The 21,364-nt window shown below is 43.7% G+C and overlaps 1 protein-coding gene across 2 annotated transcripts in view; it reads right to left on the reverse strand.

Moving 5' to 3' along the window:
- Positions 1 to 12,571, reverse strand: part of ANO10 (anoctamin 10) — a 233,759-nt gene extending 221,188 nt beyond the window's left edge. The window contains exons 1-2 of one of the 2 annotated variants that reach the window (XM_054019806.1): positions 12,438 to 12,571; positions 8,402 to 8,554 (exon numbers count right to left, since the gene is read on the reverse strand). In XM_054019806.1, coding sequence (XP_053875781.1) covers positions 8,402 to 8,540 — 139 coding nt within the window. In that variant the 5' untranslated portion in view covers positions 8,541 to 8,554; positions 12,438 to 12,571. The remainder of the gene's footprint in view (positions 1 to 8,401; positions 8,555 to 12,437) is intronic. The other variant, XM_054019805.1, reaches the window with a different exon arrangement.
- Positions 12,572 to 21,364: the final 8,793 nt, after the last annotated feature.

The following is a 21,364-nucleotide window of genomic DNA, read 5'->3' on the forward strand; positions in this document are numbered from 1 at the left end:
GGTTTGCACCTCTGAAGAACATGATTTTTCTAGCTCTGACATCTATTCAAAAACCAAGCAGTTAAATGGCAGGAGGACAGATCAGAGCGATGGGTCATTCCCTCACTCTGAGACCCAAGATCCAGCATGAGAAGCAATCAGATTAGGGTGACCAAATGTCCCGATAAAATCGGGACTGTCCTGATATTTAATCCTTTGTCCCGCATCCCAATCAATGTACAATCAGGATGCCATTTGTCCGGATATTCAGGTAAGGAGGCGAGCGGGAGGGAGGTGCCGACAGTATGCCAACATTTTTATGGCTGACTCCAGGGTTGGAGCACCCACGGAGAAAAATTGCAGCCAAGCTCCCCCATTCCTCGCCTCCTTCTCCCCCCCCCCAAAGCGTGCCCCCTCCCGCTCCGCCCCCCCCCCCCGTGCTTCCTGCCACCTACCAGCTGTTTGCCAGCGCTTAGTGCTTTCCAGGAGGGAGGAGCGGGCACCCGGCGCACTCAGGGGAGGAGGTGGAGAAGAGGCAGGGCAGGGGTGGGGTAAGAGGCGAGCGGTCGGCGGGCAAGCAGTGGGTGGGAGTCCGAGGAGGGACGCAGCAAGCCAGTGGCAGGCCGGGGGATGAGGAAGGCCGCAGTGGAGGGGCCGAGCGGGGAGGGGGCAGGACCTGGGGCAGAGTGGGAGCGGAGCCTGGGAGGAACAGGGGTGGACTGTGGGCGGGGCTGATGGCACCCCAATGTGTCCCGATATTTTAGTGTGGTGATCTGGTCACCCTAAATCAGATTGGAGGGCAAATGGACAAGTGAAAAAGTTGTGGGGAACAGTATTGCCTCAGCCACACAGAAGTTTATAATCTTTGCCTTGTCTTGTCTGATTTTCCTTAACACTCTCAGAAGCAATGGAATTGGAGGATAGGCATATGTGAATACGGGATTAGGAATGCATCTGCCAGGGAACCTGGGCTTTGACCTCCTCTGGCACAAAATATCCAACATCTCTTGTTCTTATCTATTCTAAACATTCCCCTGCTGCTGGCCCTTCTGGTGGAAAACGAACCAAATCACCAATTTGTGGATTTCCCATTCATGGAGAAGTGCATGTTGAGATTGCCTGCTAATGTGTTCTGGAGAACCGTTAACAGACTGCTGCAATTTAGTTTGCACCAGTTCCATAACTTTACTGTCTCTGCAACACACAAGGAATGATCTCACTCCACCCTGCTTGTTTATGTAAAAATCTGCAGTTGTATTATCTTGACATAATCTGAACAGACTCATGAATTACCAGCAAGAAATGCATTTTACATGGCTCTCAGCTCCCGGCCATCACCCTCTGACCCACTGAGGGTTACCAAAAGAAACTACACCATTTGCTCAAGAAACTCCCTGAAAAAGCACAGGAACAAATCTGCACAGACACACCCCGAGAACCCCAATCAGGGGTATTCTATTTGCTACGCAAGATCCCTAAGCCTGGAAATCCTGAATGCCCCATCATCTCAGGCATTGGCACTCTGACAGCAAGACTGTCTGGCTATGTAGACTCTCTCCTCAGGCCCTACGCTACCAGCACTCCTAGCTATCTTTGAGACACCACTGACTTCCTGAGGAAACTACAATCCATTGGTGATCTTCCAGAAAACACCATCCTGACCACTATGGATGTAGAAGCCCTCTACACCAACATTCCACACAAAGATGGACTACAAGCCATCAGGAAGAGTATCCCCAATAATGTCACGGCAAACCTGGTGGCTGAACTTTGTCCTCACCCACAACTATTTCACATTTGGGGACAATGTATACCTTCAAGTCAGCGGCACTGCTATGGGTACCCACATGGCTCCACAGTATGCCAACATTTTTATGGCTGACTTAGAACAACACTTCCTCAGCTCTCATCCCTTAACGCCCCTACTCTACTTGTGCTACATTGATGACATCTTCATCATCTGGACCCATGGAAAAGAAGCCCTTGAGGAATTCCACCATGATTGTAACAATTTCCATCCCACCATCACCCTCAGCCTGGACCAATCCACACAAGAGATCCACTTCCTGGACACTACAGTGCTAATAAGCGATGGTCACATAAATACCATCCTATACCGGAAACCTACTGACCACTATACTTGCCTACATGCCTCCAGCTTTCATCCAGACCACAAGATTCATTGTCTACAGCCAAGCTATAAGAAACAACCGCATTTGCTCCAATCCCTCAGACAAACACCTAGAAGATCTCTATTAAGCATTCTTACAACTACAATACCCACCTGCTGAAATGAAGAAACAGATTGACAGAGCCAGAAGAATACCCAGAAGTCACCTACTCCAGGACAGGCCCAACAAAGAAAGTAACAGAACGCCACTAGCTGTCACCTTCAGCTCCCAACTAAAACCTCTCCAGCGCATCATCAAGGATCTACAACCTATCCTGAAGGACAATCCCTCACTCTCACAGATCTTGGGAGACAGGCCACTCCTCGCTTACAGATAGCCCCCCAACCTGAAGCAAATATTCACCAGCAACCACACACACACCACACAACAAAAACACTAACCCAGGAACCTATCCTTGCAACAAAGCCCGTTGCCAACTCTGTCTACATATCTACTCAAGGGACACGATCATAGGACCTAATCTCATCAGCCACACCATCAGAGCTCGTTCACCTGCACATCTACCAATGTGATATATGCCATCATGTGCCAGCAATGCCCCTCTGCCATGTACATTGGCCAAACCAGACAGTCTCTACGCAAAAGAATAAATGGACACAAATCAGACGTCAAGAATTATAACATTCAAAAATCAGCCAGAGAACACTTCAACCTCCCTGGTCACTCAATTACAGACCTCAAAGTCGCAATTCTCCAACAAAAAAAACTTCAAAAACAGACTCTGGTGAGAAACTGCAGAAACTGGAATTAATTTGCAAACTGGACACTATTAAATTAGGCTTGAATAAAGACTGGGAGTGGATGGGTCATTACACAAAGTAAAAACTATTTCCCCATGCTGTCACTCACACCTTCTTGTCAACTGTTTGAAATGAGCCATCCTGATTATCACTACAAAAGTTTTTTTCTTCTGCTGCTAATAGCCCATCTTAATTGATTAGTCTCATTAGAGTTGGTATGGCAACACCCATTTTTTCATGTTCTCTGTGTATATATACACCTTCCTACTGTATTTTCCACTGCATGCATCCGATGAAGTGAGTTTTAGCTCACGAAAGTATATGCCCAAATAAATTTGTTAGTCTCTAAGGTGCCACAAGTACTCCTCGTTCTTTTTGCTGATACAGACTAACATGGCTACCACCCTAAAAGAGTCTTCTGGAGTCCATTTTCCCTAAGCTAAATGACCACCCAGATGAACTTCCCAAACCAGTAAGGATGCATCTATCACTATTGTTCCTATTGGAAGAGGGAAAGCCGTCTTTCCACCAATCAAGGATGCAGAGGATGTTCTGTGGAATTTACACAAGTATGTCCAGACTTTGTATGATCAGGGTGTATGCCGTCTTCAACCCAACTTGCATACAGTGGAGATGTAGTTTGGCATGCTGCATCACAAAAGTGCAAAAGGCCATGTGACCCAGTAGACAGAGACAAGATCTTACTGTTATTCCACAGCTCACTTTAGGCTGATTTATCAGACTAGACATAACCAGGAACGTCTTGAGGTAAGTACACTTTGGCTGTCCAGGAATTCAGTTTTTCTCCAATAAAATCCTGTATACTGTATTAGTATCAAACTTTTCTTAATTTAACCTATGATCAAGCGTCTGGAAGAGTTGAACCATTCTCATGGAATTTTGAACATCTTGCTAGGACATTCCTTTGACTAGCCAGTGGACCAGATATAGATAGACCACTATAATTTGTTGTCATAGGCATATGCTACCACTGCTAACAATGTCATAAATACCCTTGGTGCCACTGACAGACCAAAGGGAAGAATCCTGTATTGATAGTGATTTGGACTGACCACTAATCACAGGAATATCTTATGTGGAAATAAACATCCTTGAGGTCAAGAACAACAAACCTATCTCCCAGATACAGCAACTATATAGTAAAGGCCAGGGTAACCATCCTGAATCTCAAATGGCAAATGAAAGTGTTGAGCATTCTGAAATCCAGGATCAGCTTCTCATCTCCTTTTTTTCTTGGGTATAAAAACCTTTCCCCTCCATATTGAGGAGGAAGAGGTTCTATTGTGCCCAGTTGAAGGAGAGAATCCATGTTCTGGATGAGAATCTCCTCATGAGAGAGATCCTTGAAAAGGGACAAGGAAGGTGGGTGGGGATGGATACAGTGTGAAACTGAATCACATAGCCAGTTGTAATAATTGCTAATACCCATTTGTTTGATGAAATAGCATCCCATACTCTCTGAAAATGGGAAAGAAAATTTACGAAGGAAATCAGGGAAGAATGGGGGAGTAAAATCTGGAGGGATGGTCATTCTGAACCTCTTGACAATCCCATAAAAAGGGATGCTTGCTAGTGACCACTGTGATGAGAAAGTAGAAGCATCAGGTGGTCTTCTCTTTTGCATCTTTTGACATTTCCTAGGATGCTGTGCATAAAAAGAGGGTGGAGTTAACCTAGGTCTTGGGTAAGATTGAGGCTCACTGCGTATTCTTTTCATTGCAGGGCTGTAAATACTTAGGGAACATCAAGTGGCCTAGAAGTCTTTAAAAGTGTGGAGAGACTCTTCCATTCTCTCACTGAAAAGATTAAGGCCCTCATACGGAAGGTCCTCCACTTGGCCTGGACTTCTCTTGGAATGCCTGAGGACTGGAGCCAGGACAAACAACTCATTACAGTGGAAGTTGCCACAGAGCATGAAGCTGTATCTGCAGGGTCTAATGATGCTTGTAATGAGGATCTTGCCATTAATTATCTTTACGCTGTTAGTAATTAAAATTGTTTCCTATGCTCCTGCAACAACTTGTCAATAAAATCCATGAATGTATTATAATTGAGATCGTCATCATTTGCCTTATGAGCTTGGTTACTAGATATATGGAACTGCAAACTTGCAGAACCGTTTTTCCACCTCAAATAGGCCTAAAAATTTTGAATCATCAGAGGGGGTTGAATAAACTGCACCATTCTAACACCCCTCTTTAACTGCGCTACTACAAGGTACAGGATGTGAGTACAAGTACCTGGCTCCTTTAACAGAAACATTTTTTTTCAGTCTTTTTTGAAGTCCGAGCAACAGCTGCAGGAGTCTGTCACAGTTTTTGTCCAAAAGAGCCTCATTAATAGGAACAGCAATCCTCTCCGGCATAGTGTTGTGAAGGACATCCAATAATTTATGAGCCTCTTGAACCTCCTCTAAAGGGATCTGAAGTGAAGCTGCTACTTTTTTCATTACCCCTGAAAGTTTTTAAAGTCATCAGGTCATGAAAGTGAAGCCAGTGTCACTGCCTCATCAGGAGAAGAGGAGAGAGGATATAACTATGCCTCTGTGGGTCACAAATGAGGATGCCTAATTCAGGATGAACTGCTGAGAAATAGGGCAGATACACCCCAAGACTGGTGGCTAATCCCCCATAGGACATACCAAACCAGCCACACAAGTAAACTTCTGTTTCACCACACTGGCTAACAAAAAGTCATAAAAGAAGTTTCCTTAGGCATTCCAGTCCTTGTATTACCACCAAAAACACCAGACTTAGAGATGAGTGGTTCCTTAAAACCAATCTCATCAAATAAAGGGTTCTTCTGATCCCAAAGGACCAACCACACATCCAGGTCAATATACAACTTAGATCTTACCCAAAAAATCACACTGTTGCAAATCCTTTAGTATCTAAAATCTAAAGGTTTATTCATAAAAAAAGAGAGAAAGGTGAGAGTTAAAATAGGTTAAAGGAATCAAATACATACAGTAATTGCAAATACATACAGGAATCAAATACATACAGTAATTGGTTCAGGCTTGTAACAGTGATGGAATAAACTGGTGGCTTAAGTCAAGTCTCTGGCTGTTTCCAAATCATTGGAAGGTCCTCAGTCCATTGGTTAGAATGCTTCCATTAGTATAAGTTCATAGTTCAGAGGCTTGAGCAGTAAAGAGGCTGGAGCAGGATAGAGGCAAAATGGATGGATTTCCAGAGCCTTTTATATTTTCTGCCATGTGGAGGGAAGCCTATTGTTTTAAACAAAAACCTCAGCACAGCTAGTGGAAAATTACAGGTGACAAGATAGTGTTTGGAGTCACATGGGCAAGTCACATGTCCATGCATGAAGGTTTAGACACAGTAGAAGCCATTACCTCAAACAGCATGTAGATGTAAATGGGCGTCTCCCATAGTCCATTGTCAAGTCAAGTGTTTCTTGATGAGCCACTTAATTTGAATAGTCTCTCCAAGATGTGCTGGCTAACTACCTTGCAGGCGTTACCAGGAGCAAACATTTGAAATACAGGTATAGAGGCAATATTCATAACTTCAAGTACAAAACTACATGCATACATATAGCATAATCATATTCAGCAAATCATAATCTTTTCATAGACATCTTACATGCCACATTTTGTACAAGATATATAATAGAGGTTGCAACAATGATCTATATGGTCATACTTTAATCGGATAAAGTCACAGAGGACTATGAAAACTGAACTTTCTCAACAGGGTTGATCTTGCTCTTTTGAGGGCTCTTCCTTTTGTTAGATCTGCTCAGGAGACTCATAGGACCAGGCTGATGTCTCTCTCCTTTACTGTCTGGAAGGGTTCCTGGGAAGGGTGCTTGTATAGGAACCCCAGTATGGCTCCTGAGGGTCATTGTATGAGTGGCGAGAAGGCTCCCGGGCCATATGGGAACTCTATCTCTAAATGACAGAACAACCTAGACACTCTACCTGAGCTTAACGTTGGGGAATGAGCTCTAGGAGAGTATGTGGGTGAGTCACTCTTGCTATGCTGAGAGTCAAGTGATGGATACGATACATCAGACTCCAGAGAAGGATCAGCAGGGATAGGAGTGGTATGAGGCTGATCCTGTCTTACAGTCAGTACCAGAAAGGAAAACAGTACTAAGGAAGGCATTGATTCTAGTACCAGAGGGAAATTTAAGCCTCCAGATAATAAGGGGTATTTGGTTCATTAGAAACCCTCAAATCAGTGTATCAAATCAGTACTGAAGGTTGGAGAGCATTATAACCATGGGGCATACTTGACACCATCAATGTAGTGCTCTGTACTAACCTGCCCTATACTGCAGAAACAGTCAGTGCCAATGATGAGGAAGCAATTAGTGCACACTGGGAGGGTGCCAAGGGGAGCTCCATACCAAAAGACTCAGTGCCAGTGCCAATTACAGAGCCCTTTGACATCAAGCCAGTGCCCTGCTCCTTTCAAAGCAACATCTGTACCTGTACCAGGATGTGGAGTCTTGCTTGACTTAGAGGAGAAAGGCAATTTTGACCTATTTTTTTAAAGAGGATTTATGAGGAGATGTATCCCTCTTTTCATTGGGAGGATGCATAAATTTTCCTTTAAACACTTTACAATGGCTCTTCTTACCAGATTCTTTCAATGAAGTCTTAATTGCATGCACCCTGGAGCTAACTAATTCAGGGCTCGAAGGGTCGCTCTTTGTTTTTTCTGGATGTTGTACAAGCATCAAAGGGAACAGAAGCTGAAGCAGCCCTCACAGAACGATCCAAAAGGAAAATATTTAGTCTCCCTAGAATTCCTTATTCTCCTGAAGAACAACCTACAAAATGCCCACTTTGAGGAGGATGTACAATTCCCCTAAAATTTAGAGGCAACCAGTGTGATCTCCATTAATTGGGAAAACTCACAAGCTATACAATATTTAAAACTGGGGGACTTATGCATAATCATATCTCAGACACTAATCAAATATACAAGGTTGTAGATGGAATGCTGAGGAAAAATAAATTCCCCCTGAGTCTCGTAACTATAACCAATGGACAAGTACACTAAAAAACATAAATTACTAATTAATCTAAACTGTCCTATATACAAGAATGAGAAGCTAAAGTAAAGCTGCTGACACTAAAGCACTCCAGCTCAGGCCAAGGGTGAAAAGAAGGAACTGAATTAGCAGTTGGTCCCACACTACCTTTTCTCCTTTGGGTATGGGACACAGGGATAGTCAGAGAACATGCACAGACCAAACAAACACACACTGCTTACCAAAAAGCCTCTAACCTAAGCACATGCACCCCTAGAGTGGAATATACAAAGGGACAAGCGCTAAGAAAAGTTTATTCTTCCTTTACTGCAAATCAAATATATTGCTAAACTTGTTTCTCAACAAGTCACTTTAACTTTACTATAGCATCAAGACATTTATTTACAATAGACTACATCAACCAATACAATTTCAAAATCGCTGAAAAGGAACCATTGTATTCACCTCCATTTTTCTTTTTGTCCACAATTCTCTGAGTGAGCCATGCTTTGGTTTCCTCTTTGGTGTCTTTTGCAAGCTCAATAATTACCAGAGGCCTGAAATGAGGTTCAAACGTGTCGAATGCAGACCAGCTTTCTTTCATCCTTTTACAACTTGCTAAATACAAAAGACAACAAACATGCCAATGTTAAAAATACTAGAGGATACACTCTACAGAAAAAGAAACTTTGCTACAATAAGTTACCCTTTGTTTGTAGTTAGCACGTGAATAGAGGCATACTGTGGGTAGCGCGTTCAGTGCCTGCTGGAGGGAAGTGCTACGCAGCACTTGAATAAACTCCACTGGTTGTCACTCAACGTAATGTTGCCTGCCTTTGGTTGAGCTATATCCCATTCTCTTTATCTAGGATGACTGTTGCCACCATGTATAGCACATTGCTTCCTCACCACCACCAAAAAAAATCAAAATAAATGGAAGAGAAAAATAAAGGAGGACACTGAGGCCATCTCCCTTTCCCCAACAGAGTAAAATCAGTGACAATTGTTACTAAATGAAGAGACGTTATAAGAGCCTGAAAATGTTAATTTTGTACATTTGTCAGAGAATTTAAAAATGTTAATAAAAAGAACACTAATGCATTTATTCTGTAATACAATATATTTTGCCCTTAGACAATTGAGAAAAAAAAAATTGATAGACAGGTGATGAATAACATGGCTTGATTTTTAATGATCTCGATAAGGGTGGGTAAACAGACTAGGAGCCTGAGGTGATAAGTTTTAATGAAAATTTTGCAAGCCTTCTTTACAAACACTAATTAAAACTTCACAGCACCTCTGTTAGGTAAGTAGGTAAATAGTATTCCCATTTCACAGATGGGTAAAGTAAGGCACAGTGATTAAGAGACAGCAAGATAGTGGCACAGACAGGAACCTAAAGTTAGGTTGCAAAAAATTAAACATGTGCATAGCTTTACATGAGTAGTCTCACTGACTTGCACTGAAGTTTTATGTTAACATTATTCCTTAAGCACTTGGATAAAATGTGCTACAAAAATAAATATATCTTTTTTCTGTATGCTTCACAGAGCAACTTAGGAGTCACTGACAAAAGAAAAATTGGTCGGTCATCTGCCTGCTCAGTACAAGAGAACAACAGACTAGATATAATCTCACTGGAGGAAATTTTGTTTTGCTACTGATTTGAATGGGGCCAGAATTTCATCCATTGTCTTTGACTGAAAGTATTGTTTCTCTCTCTCTCATTCAAAGTCAACAAGATTATATCAATCCTATGCAGAATGTCCATTTTTCACAATAGCTTCTCTGGATTTCTCCATGAAGTATATAGGAAAGGGTATTTCCAGTATAGGTAGGGCTACAAATTATAGAGATACAGTCAACACAGCTCAATTTAAACAATAATTTCTTCCCTATCTTTTTAAAATATTAAAACTGAAATCATGTTTAAACATCTAATTTATCATTTATTAGCCGGGTCAGTTTCAATTGTGTTTGAAGTCAGTTTCACTTGCTAGTTCTCATGCATAGCACAATCCTGTTGCATTTGGCGTTCACAATGCTGAAATAAAATATGTACATTTTAAGTTGATATATTATGAATGATACTAGGTTCATAAAAATGTAAATCTACATTTTAGATGTAAATCTGTACAAACAGCATGATCTAGAACAGAGGTTCTCAAACTGTGAGTCAGGACCCCTCAGGGGTTACGAGGTTATTACATGGGGTCACAAGTCCTCAGCCTCCACCCCAAACCCTGCTTTGCATCCAGCATTTATAATGGTGTTAAACATATACAAAAGTGTTTTTTATTTATAAGGGGGTCGCACTCAGAGGCTTGCTATGTGAAAGGGGTCTCCAATACAAAAGTTTGAGAACCACTGATCTAGAAGAATGAAAATAGGACTGGAAGTCAGGAATTTTAATCTTGGTTCTGTGACTAACTCAGTGTTGTTTTAGACAAGTTACTTCAACTCTCTGCCTCAGTGTTCCTATTTTTAAAATGGGGGTAATACTTGTCTGTCCCCAAGGGATGTTGTGAAAATCAGTCAAATGTTTGTAAAAAGCTTTCAATATGATTAGCACTGGATAAATGGTAAGTTTTATTAGGTGACAGTATCTTTTATTGAAAGACATATAGTTCTGCTCCAAAAGTGTCCTGCATAAAAATAGCAGCTTCTTATTCACAAAGATCTGCTCCTTTTATGTATTCAGAGTTGTATTTTCTCATTTTAGTCACAAAAAGGATTTCTTACTCCTGTTAGCACTACAGAACTGAGTAATTAGGAAGATTCTATTCCAGGGGTCGGCAACCTTTCAGACGTGGTGTGCCAAGTCTTCATTTATTAACTTTAATTTAAGGTTTCACGTGCCAGTAATACATTTTAACGTTTTTAGGTGGTCTCTTTCTATAAGTCTATAATATATAATTAAACTATTGTTGTATGTAAAGTAAATAAGGTTTTTAAAATGTTTAAGAAGCTTCATTTAAAATTAAATTAAAATGCAGAGCCCCCTGGACCGGTGGCCAGGACCTGGGCAGTGGGAGTGCCACTGAAAATCAGCTTGCATGCCGCCTTTGGCATGTGTGCCATAGGTTGCCTACCCCTGTTCTATTCCATATTGTGCTTTAACAAAACCATTGAATAAATTCCAGTCAGTTGCTCCTGTCTGAGATGGCACAAGTGTCACCAAAGATGTTATCTGGAAGCAATAGGGTTACACAGATGTCACAGAGTATAACCTGGCCTGCAAAACCTTTACTATTTGTGATGATGCACAACATAGGGGGGAAAAACATCATATTTGATCAAGAAACTAGGGACACACAAATATGGAACTCCCTTACAGCCATCCTTCCAAGCAGAATTGTACTCAGTTTGTGTGCAGTAGGTGTGTGTACAGCAACTGGCACACTAGTCTCAACACAAATAATAAACATCCTTCCTATATCAACTACTTGATGGTCCAAGGGGTACATCTAGAATGTAGTATGGAGTACAGTTGATATGCCCCAGAAAGGCATGCCACATCCATTAAGACATATCACAAATGGCAGCACTCTACAGGTAACAGAAGTAGAAATGCAATTACTGTTTAGCTGTTACTGTTAGCGTACAGAAAGTATGCAGACCCTGTTATAAATCAACTGTTTCATGATACTTTGGAATTGAAGAAAATATAGAATATAGAATATTAATTTTATTACTGTAATACATTTTATTGAATATGTTTAATAGAAAGGTTTTCAGGCCAAAAAAACCAGTATTTGTTTTCCAGTGAAAGGACATTATCTACTTCATGTTTTTATTCATAAAGTGCCATCAGTATGCTCAGTTTTCAAACAAGGAGACGTAACTTTTGCTCCAAGGAGAAACGATGATCTAAATATTAATATTATATTGTAATTCAGAAGATAGCATTGCACAGATAAAAGGCAGCTGTGAAGGGCATTAAAGTATATCTTTCACACTTCAACACACCTGTGAGTGATTCAGGCATAGAGGGGGGGAAAAAGTGCTCTGGTTATCACAAAAACTAGCAAATCCGAGAATCAGTCTAATTCACTTGCTCACGTTCAAATTCCAATGAGCACAAACCAATTCTATGATGTGAAAAACCACGGGACCCACTTCGAAAGGAAGACATTTGATACTCATTAAATGTAGGTAACAACTAATAATCTACTTCCTTTGCAAATCTGCAAAATGCAATCCGGGCCGTCCCGCCCTACCCCACCCCGCACACAGAGGGACAGAGGAGAAGGCACAGTCGGTGCAACTCTGCAGGGCCCTAGACGAGAATAAGTGTACGCGCAGAACCCACCCACTACCAACGCCCCAAGACTCCTGTACCCCTGACGCCTCAGCCCCCTCCCTCGAGCCCCCTCCCCAGTGCCCAGCTTCTCTGGGGTCCCAGCCGTGAGCGGACCCCGGGCCACTCAGGGATGGGCGAGGGAGGCGCAGACACGCTGGGGCGGCAGGGACTAGCGGAGAGCAGGGGGCTCGCACTCACCCGCTGACTCTTTATTCCACGTCCGCAGGGAAGGGAGGGAGGGAAGGAGGGAGCAGAGCGGCTGTGGGTGACGAGAGGGGGCGTTAGACCCGCCGTAACAACAGGGAGCGCGCACCGGTGATAGGGGCGCGGCTGCTCACGCCAAAAGGGCGGTCCCCAAAGAGACGCGAGGCGGGGCTTAGGTTAGGAGGAGCGCTCGGGGGAGACCGCTGGGGCAGCACGCGCCAGGAGGCGGGACTAGGAGAGAGTAAGCGCGCTTGCGCGCGCTCAGAGACGAAGACGGGGGGAGAGCGGACTGCCCGAGCCAAAGGGCGGCGCTATAACGTTGTCTGAGAGCTGCCCCTCCCCCTTTCTCAAGAGCGGTTGGTCGGCGGTTGGCCCCAGCGGAGCTCGTTTATAGCTCCCCTCGAGGGCCTATTTCAGGCAGGGGCTTTATAGGCCTCACACATCCATGACCAATGGTCCTGCCTCTCCTCCCCCATTACCCGTCACGCCATGGCTTGGCCTATCTGGCAGCCGTGTAGCTGGGCAGCTGCTGCTGCTGCTAAAAATGGTAGTGCCGCAGAGAAGGCAAAGGCTTTGCTTGGGAGCGTAGAGAGCCTTGTATGGTACACCCCTCCCATCCCCCCCCGGGCTGCTGTGTGTCTGTACACGCCTAAGCAGTGCCTCGGCAGCCTGGCTAACCCGCGCTGCTAGTTGCACCCGTACTGAGGTCGGGAGTGCAGTGTATATGCCACATGCGGCCTCCAGCGTAGACCGGCTGCATGTTGCTCTTTAGCCTCAGAGTGTGGGGAAAGCACCAGGGTGACCAGATGTCCTGATTTTATAGGGACAGTCCTGCTTTGGGGGTCTTTTTCTTATATAGGCTCTTATTTAGGGTTACCATACGTCTGGATTTCCCCCAGACATGTCCGGCTTTTTGGTCCTCAAATCCCTGTCCAGGGGGAATTTCCAAAAAGCCAAACATGTCCAGGAAAATAGGGAGGCATAAGCCAGGGTTCGCCCGGCCCCGGCATGACCCGCCAGGTCCCTAGCCCAGCCGCCCCGACTACATTGTAGCAAGCTCGGGCAGGGGGAGGAGGGGGCGCAGCCCCAGAAGGCGGCAGAGGGGCCGCTGCTGCCCCCGCAGCCCGGGCAGACCGTGCGCCCCACCCGAGCCCACAGGACCATGGGGAGGCTGGGCCCAGCCGGCGGCTCAGGATTCCCTCGTGGGCGGGGACCCCCCAGCCACTGGGGGACCCTTCCTGGAGCTCCATCGCCCCGGGAGCTGTTTCCAGAGGGGACAGACAGGCCAGGGATCTGTTCGGCAGCGGCAGGAAGGAGGCTGCGGGGCGGGGAGTGCGGCAAGTGCCAGGGCTGCAGGGACCCCCGCCGCCCCGGTCACCGCTGAGCGTCCGAAGCCCCCACCAGGCAGAGGCTGCCAGGTGAGCAGGGCAGGCAGGGGGATTCATAGATTCATAGATTCTAGGACTGGAAGGGACCTCGAGAGGTCATCGAGTCCAGTCCCCTGCCCGCATGGCAGGACCAAATACTGTCTAGACCATCCCTGATAGACATTTATCTAACCTACTCTTAAATATCTCCAGAGATGGAGATTCCACAACCTCCCTAGGCAATTTATTCCAGTGTTTAACCACCCTGACAGGATGCAGAGGCTGCAGGGCAAGGAGGAGCAGGGCAGGCAGGGGGCGCAGAGGCTTCAGGGCGAGGAGGAGCAGGGCAGGCAGGGGCATAGAGGCTACAGGGGCAGGAGGGCGCAGAAGCTGCAGGGGCAGGGGGGTGCAGGGGCTGCAGGGCGAGTGGGGAGCTGGGGTCACAGAGGCTGCAGGGGCGGGGGGAGTGCAGGGGCTGCAGGGTGAGTGGGGAGCAGAGAAGCACTTAGCAACCCCCAACCAAGATCAGAGCGGGAGGGAGGAGGTAGCAGAGTTGGGGCAGAGACTTTGGGGAAGGGGTTGGAATGGGGGCAGAGCCAGGTGTGGGGAAGGGGCAGAGTTAGGGCAGGGCCAGAGCCCCCGTGGAGTGTCCTCTTTTTTCAGTGTTGAAATATAGTAACCCTATCTTATTACCCCCCCATCCCGATTTTTCACACTTGCTGTCTGGTCTCACTAAGCAGCACCTCCGGCTTGAAGTGGTTTTCATCAGATGGACGGTTTACAGTTTTGTTCAATGGCTTTCAGTATCCCCACTATACAAATTGTTCCAATGCCCCTGCTCCCCACACTGGCATCAGAGACCCACATAGTCATTTGTGCCCATCTCCCATGCCCACATGCACCCCTTCTGTCATGCTGATCCCTGCCATCCACCATATCCTGCTTTTCACCCTGTAACTCCTTCTCAGATCTCATGGCTTCCAGCAGCAGTAGCTATTCTAGCCTCCTGTACTTTCAGCAGTATCCATTGTGCAATAAGAAGTTAAAGAAAACAAGCTACTTCCTAATACATACATGAGCCTCCCACTGGCCCACAAAATCTTATTTTCCCCTCCCTTATCCTACCTCTCCTTGCTTTGTTGTCTCCTGTTTGTTCTAGTCTTAATTTAAGGACTATCCCTTCAAACCTGTATTACACGGTGTAGTACATACAACCCATTGATTTCAGTGGGATTATTCACAATAGTAAATGCTAAATCCATTTTATTTACCTATTGTATAATTTCCTGCAATCTAGAGAGCACTTTCTGTTTGTACAGGCATTTAAAGAGAACAGTACAGAATATAGTTAATTTTTTAATATTTCCAGTATCAGACTTCAAAAAAAAAAAAGGAATTGTCACTCCCTTCTCTCCCCCAAATCCTCAGGAAATTAATTTATATATATATATATATATATACACACACACACACATATACACACACACGTACACACACACACATTTGATCTTAACAGATGAGTACCAATTAAAGTTACAGAAAAAAAATTGCAAAGTCCTTGCCCAGAGAAAACTCTTTTCTGACCCCAAATTTGGCATTCAGTTTAACTCTGGACATATGAGAAAGAATCAGTCATTAAGCACGTAATTCTGCTGATACATCAAAATTACTACTTTTTTCCTGGAGTCCTAGTAAAAGGTGGATTCTGTCAATATGTCAAGGCTCAATTAAAAGAAAATGTAATATAAAGGCTGAACTGGCAAGAGTCACTCCATACAAGCAGGAATTGTTGCCGGTAGCTAAGGATAACAACAGTCATGTTTAAGCCATCTCAAACATGAGAGACACAGTTTAAATAGTTACAAAGAGGATTTTGGTTGCTACAATGTGGTAAACGTTACAAGAGCCATTGACCCTAGGTCCTGCTGTGGGAGGGAAGGTTTAGCTTATCAAAACTTGTTCTGGTCCCAGTCTCTAAGTGGACCCCAGTGTGTTGAGCGTTATATAAGTACTTTTCATCTGTATATTTACAAAGGAAGGTAAACACTATTACTATCTTCATTCTACTGATGAGGAAACTGAGGCACAAATAGGTAAAGTGACTTGCCCAAAGTCATACAGCAAGCCAGTAGAAGAGGAGGGGATAGAATCTACATTCATTATCACAGCATAGAGACCATTAGGTCAAATCTGAATCTTATTACAGCTGTAGAGGAAATTACTTTTCCAGTGATATGTAGCCCAATTTTCACATGCTAGCAGTTGTATTTTCCTTGATATTATAGGGGTTTGCAAGAAGCAGCTCCCATAGACAGACAGCAGTACAGAAACAAAGGTTGGGAAATGGAAAGTAGCTACCTATTCTGTGTGCATGAGACCCAGTGGGTTTTTAGCCAGAGAAGAGGGGAAGTTGCTGGGAGAGGAGAGTGACTGACATTCCTGGTCAACCAACTGCACCCAAAAATGTCTGCACATGGCTGAGACTCCCAGTTATGTGCATCCAGCCCAAACATTGTTTGGGAGGAAAGTAGGGGAGTTTACTTTCACAAGTAGAGACAGATGAAGTTGTTCAGTTGCTCTCTACATGGTAGAAGAGAGGTAAATCCCTTTTAACTCCTCAGTCAGCTATTCCCAAAACAGCTTGGCTATAGCAAGCATTGGGCAGAGAAAAGTCTGTCCCTCCACTCAAGCAATCACCAGCCACAAAATAGAATCAGCAGAAAGAGGAGGCCAACATGCCCAGGTGGTGTGGACAAAGGGGAGAGGAGGGAAGCAGCTCTCAGATTACTATCCAGAAGGAACAGATAGAATGCCAGTCTCACCTACGAGGCCTCCCTGGTGCAGGAAGTCAAGGGAGGATCAGTATTTGAGCAACACAGAGACCTGCTCTCCAGTCCAGAGAGTTATCTGTCTCACAGTATGTTACTGTACCAATACTGGGTGTGTCTATACTTTGGGCTGGAGGTGTAAATTCCATTTTGACTTTGAGGACATATACCTGGATGGGTACATACTTGGAATGGCTAGCCCATCATGCAGCTGCAGCTACATTCTATTTTTAGCATGGTAGCTCCATCAGACAGGTACATCTACTCAAGCTGGAATTTATACCTCCAGCTCCAGTGTAGATATACCCAGTGAGTATTTTCACTCTATTCTTAGGGAAATACGCAGAGGTCATTCAAGACCTTGTCTAAGAGACTCAACTAATTTTGGTGTAAAGACAGGTGAAGGATTACAGAGAGTTGAAGGATAGTATCAGCACCCAAATGATGGTCAGGGCTCTGACATAAAAACAACTGCAAGTTTACTTTTCTTTAATCAATCCTAAAGAGCTCTAACACAAGTGACCGTGTGTACATACTGACCAACTGAGATCTCTGTGTAGACTTTAGGGTTGGACCCTCTTTTCTTTTATATTGTTTGTAGAATTCAGACTGTATTTAATTATTGGAAAATATGTGATTATTTGAGGGAAGAGGTGTTTGATTATTGTTGTGGAGTTAACACTTTGGTATCTCTGTTCCCCTTGATTTCCCTGACCTTTCCTTTTATCCATGGTTCCTACTTATCCCCCGTTCTTTTTATGTAACCCAACCCCTTTTTTTAAATGTTGGGAGGGATTTTCCTACAACTTTTTGTTTCTTGATTCCTATTAACATATATTGTTAATGTCCTAGGTATCAGAGGAATTGTATATAAGCATGTATTTACCTGACCACTAGATGGAGGCACTATGCATTCTATAGATGAACAACCTTAGGGTACATCTACACTACAGGGGGGAGTCGATTTAAGATACGCAAATTCAGCTACGTGAATAGCGTAGCTGAATTCGACATATCGCAGCCGACTTACCCCGTTGTGAGGACGGCGGCAAAATCGACTTCTGCGGCTTTCTGTCGGCGGCGCTTACTACCACCTCCGCTGGTGGAGTAAGAGCGCCGATTCGGGGATCGATTGTCGCGTCCCGACGGGACGCGATAAATCGATCCCCGAGAGGTCGATTTCTACCCGCCGATTCAGGCGGGTAGTATAGACCTAGCCTTAGGTGTGCCATTAACCCAATGCTCCTGGGACAGAGAGTTGCTTAGAAGGGAAAAGCACGTGGCCTCTTTGGGCATGTCTATACTGCAATTAAAAGCCCCTGGCTCAGGCTAAGGAGCTGTTTAATTGTGGTGTAGATGTTCAGACTCAGACCGGCGCTGGGGCTCTAGGACTCTGCAAGATGCGAGGGTCCCAAAGCGTGGGCTGTAGCCTGAGTCAAACATCTACACCACAATCAAACAGCCTCGTAGCCTGAGCCTCATGAGCCTGAGTCAGCTGGCATGGGCCAATCACAGGTTTCTCATTGCAGTGTAGACATAACGTACCCTTCTACTCTTAAGGACAAGGGGTGCACTTGGAGAGGGCTACACCAGGAGTTGAAATATTGTAACAAACCCATATACTGCAATCAAAAGATTATTATTATATAAATAATCCTCAGTGGTGAGCTGTGACTAGATCTCTCATTTTCCAGCTATAAAAAAAAAATGAAAGCTTTACCATTTAAATCCTAATAGATTCCTTATCCGCTCTGTAAATTGGCCTCTAATGGGCAACATCTAATGGCCTTTAAGGGGCAACAAAGCATGAAGTGCCTAATCCTGCAAAAAGGTGAGTACCTCCTAGAAGGTTCTGTGCTTTCTCACTTCTCACTGAGTTCAATGGAGTTGAGGATACTCTGCACCTCTTGGGTGGGACTCTATCTCGCAGGATTGGACCCAAAAAGCAAGTATATTATAGTCTGGCTATTCATACTGACTTACATCCAGAATTCCCCAAATTGTAATTCTCACTGGTTGTAATAAATCTTACTGGTGAAAGGAGATGGTTTGGTAAAGGTTCCTTTATTTTATTCCTCTAGAGTAGACTTTTTTTAAAACTGTATCAAAACTTGCAAGAAAATCTCACAGAAATGAGCACATCAAATTGGTTAAGTGTGGATAAAATAATGGGCAACTTTTAGCTAGTATTTATATAAAAGTTTTAAAACTTTTTGTACCAATTATCAATTCTATTTTAGAGTTATCAACGAAAAAACAGAAATTTTATTTTCTACCAAACAGCACATGAACATTTTGCTTTCCAGACTTTCTTTCTCATTATCTTATTTTTGTTACTATTGCAAAAAATGACTATAGACGTTCTAGTTAGTGTAGAAGTATTTTGCAAAATAAGGAATTTGTTTCAAGGGTGTATTACATGCTGTGTGTGACTAAAGGAAGTTCAGCTGCAATCAATAAAAGAAAAATTGAAACTTTAACTGACAGATCTTCAATAGCCATCAATTCAGAAATAGTAAAGACCACATATTTGTAGATTTAATTACATTTTCCATAAATTCTAATTTATCTTTCATACTGCTAAGTGGTCCTCTTAGAACATTTTTACTATCTTTCTGTACAGCAAAATCTTTAATATTGTCATTTGACTTTGTCTTCTACATCTGGAGTGTGTTATTCTAAAATCTTATTTGAAACAGAGCATAATTTATACACAAATGTTTCAAACTTAGTTTGAGGAGCTTTTATTCCAAACTGTAAACCCTGTATATGATGGAAACCACTTTAAGCCAGGGGGTGTGGTAGCACCCTCAGCATTCCTAGTTCCAGTACCTATGGGGTCCCCCAAGGATCTGTACTGGGACCTGTATTGTTTAACATTTTCATAAATGATCTGGAAAAGAGCGCAAACAGTAAGATGGCAAAGTTTACTGATGATAAAATGTTACTCAAGTCCAAAGCGGACTGTGAAGAGTTACAAAGGGATCTCACTAAACTGGATGACTAGGCAACAAAATAACTGATGAAATTGTCAAAAAAGCTAACAAAGTTAGGAATCATTAGGAAAGGGATAGATAATAAGACAAAAAAATCATAATGCCACTATATAAATTCATGTGACGCCCATGCCTTGAATACTGTGTGTAGTTCTAGTCCCCCCTCCTCCCCCTGCATCTCAAAAAACATATATTAGAATTGGAAGAAGTACAGAGAAGGGTAACAAAAATTAATAGGAGTATGGAACAGCTTCCATACAAGGAGAGATTTAAAAGACTTGGCCTGTTCATCTTAGAAAAGAGATGACTAAGGGAAGGGGAAATATGATAGAGGTCTATAAAATCATGAAGTATGTGGAGAAAGTGAATATGTGAAGGGGTAAATAACATTTGCCTAACACAAGAACCAGGGATCACACAACGAAGTTAATAGGCAGCAGGTTTAAAACAAACAAAAGGAAGTATTTCTTCACACAGTGCACAGTAAACCTGTGGAACTCATTGCCAGTGATACTGTGAAGGCCAACAGTAAGTGGGTTCCAAAAAATCTGCCTGCATCAGATGACTGACACCCTTTTGGACACAGGCAGGGATTCAGGTGGACCGCTGAGCTGCATGGAGAATGGGAGTGGGGGAGCATTGGAGGAAATCCACAAATCCCCTTTATCTAACAGTAATGTAGCTAAATTTGACCCTTTATTTCTAGATATTAGTCAACAAATATTGTCATATGCTCAGTATTACATCATAAACAACTGAAGAGCAAGTGAGGGCTGTGGAATCAAACTCACAATTTTGGGGGATTACTGACCATCTCCAGAAATGTCAGTAACAAACAGTTCATGGAGCACATTTTGATAGGAAAATTTTCCAGTCCAAAAATTTAGACCAGTTTTAATCACTAAAGCACCATAAGCATTTATAAGACCGTACTGTCCTTTAGAATAAGTCTCCTTTACATCACTCTGGCAATGTAAGGGAGCCTTAAAACTTTTACACCTGTTTTATATTCATGGGGGAATTCATTAAGAATAATGTGAACAATTCACTAAGCAGGCAGGCTGATCTCTCAGCCAGAGCAGAATGTGACAGAGCTTGCCCCATGCCTACCTCCTCAGAAACACTCCAAAGCCCTGCCTCTCCATGCGGGGTGCACTGTGATAGCAAGCGAGAGGGCCAGAGTCTCTCTCACTTGCTCACCCAATCCCACTCCTCCAGTGATGATTTACATCTCCCCCATCTGCTCCAGATGCCCAAACCAATGTGCCCGCCCTGCCCGAGAGGGGCATGTGATCACTCTTGCAGCTTCCTTTTGCTTCCCTGTCAGAATTCATTTTTCTGCAGGGAAGCAAAAAAATCTGCAGCAGACATGAATTCTGTGCGCGTCCAGTGGCACACAGTTCCCCCAGGAGTACTGTATAGTAATTCTTATGGGGGGTTTTAATATATATGTTACACTGAGAACTTGAGTTTCATGTGAGTGGAGTGAATTTTACCCAATATGAATGAGGCCGTGAGATGGTAAGGGCTTGATCCAAAACCAAGGGAAAGACTCCTTCTGACTTTCCTGATCCTTGGTTTAGTCCCAGATCTTCAAAGCTTTTAGGCTTCTAACTAAAATCAGTGGGAGTGAGGCACCTAAATACCTTTGGAGAATTTGGGCCTACACCTGCTCCTACTCCTCCTTCTCCCACTACCATCAGTGACAAACCTCCCATCCACATCAGTGA

Source organism: Malaclemys terrapin, chromosome 2, assembly GCF_027887155.1.
Source record: "Malaclemys terrapin pileata isolate rMalTer1 chromosome 2, rMalTer1.hap1, whole genome shotgun sequence".
NCBI classification, from domain to species: domain Eukaryota; kingdom Metazoa; phylum Chordata; order Testudines; family Emydidae; genus Malaclemys; species Malaclemys terrapin.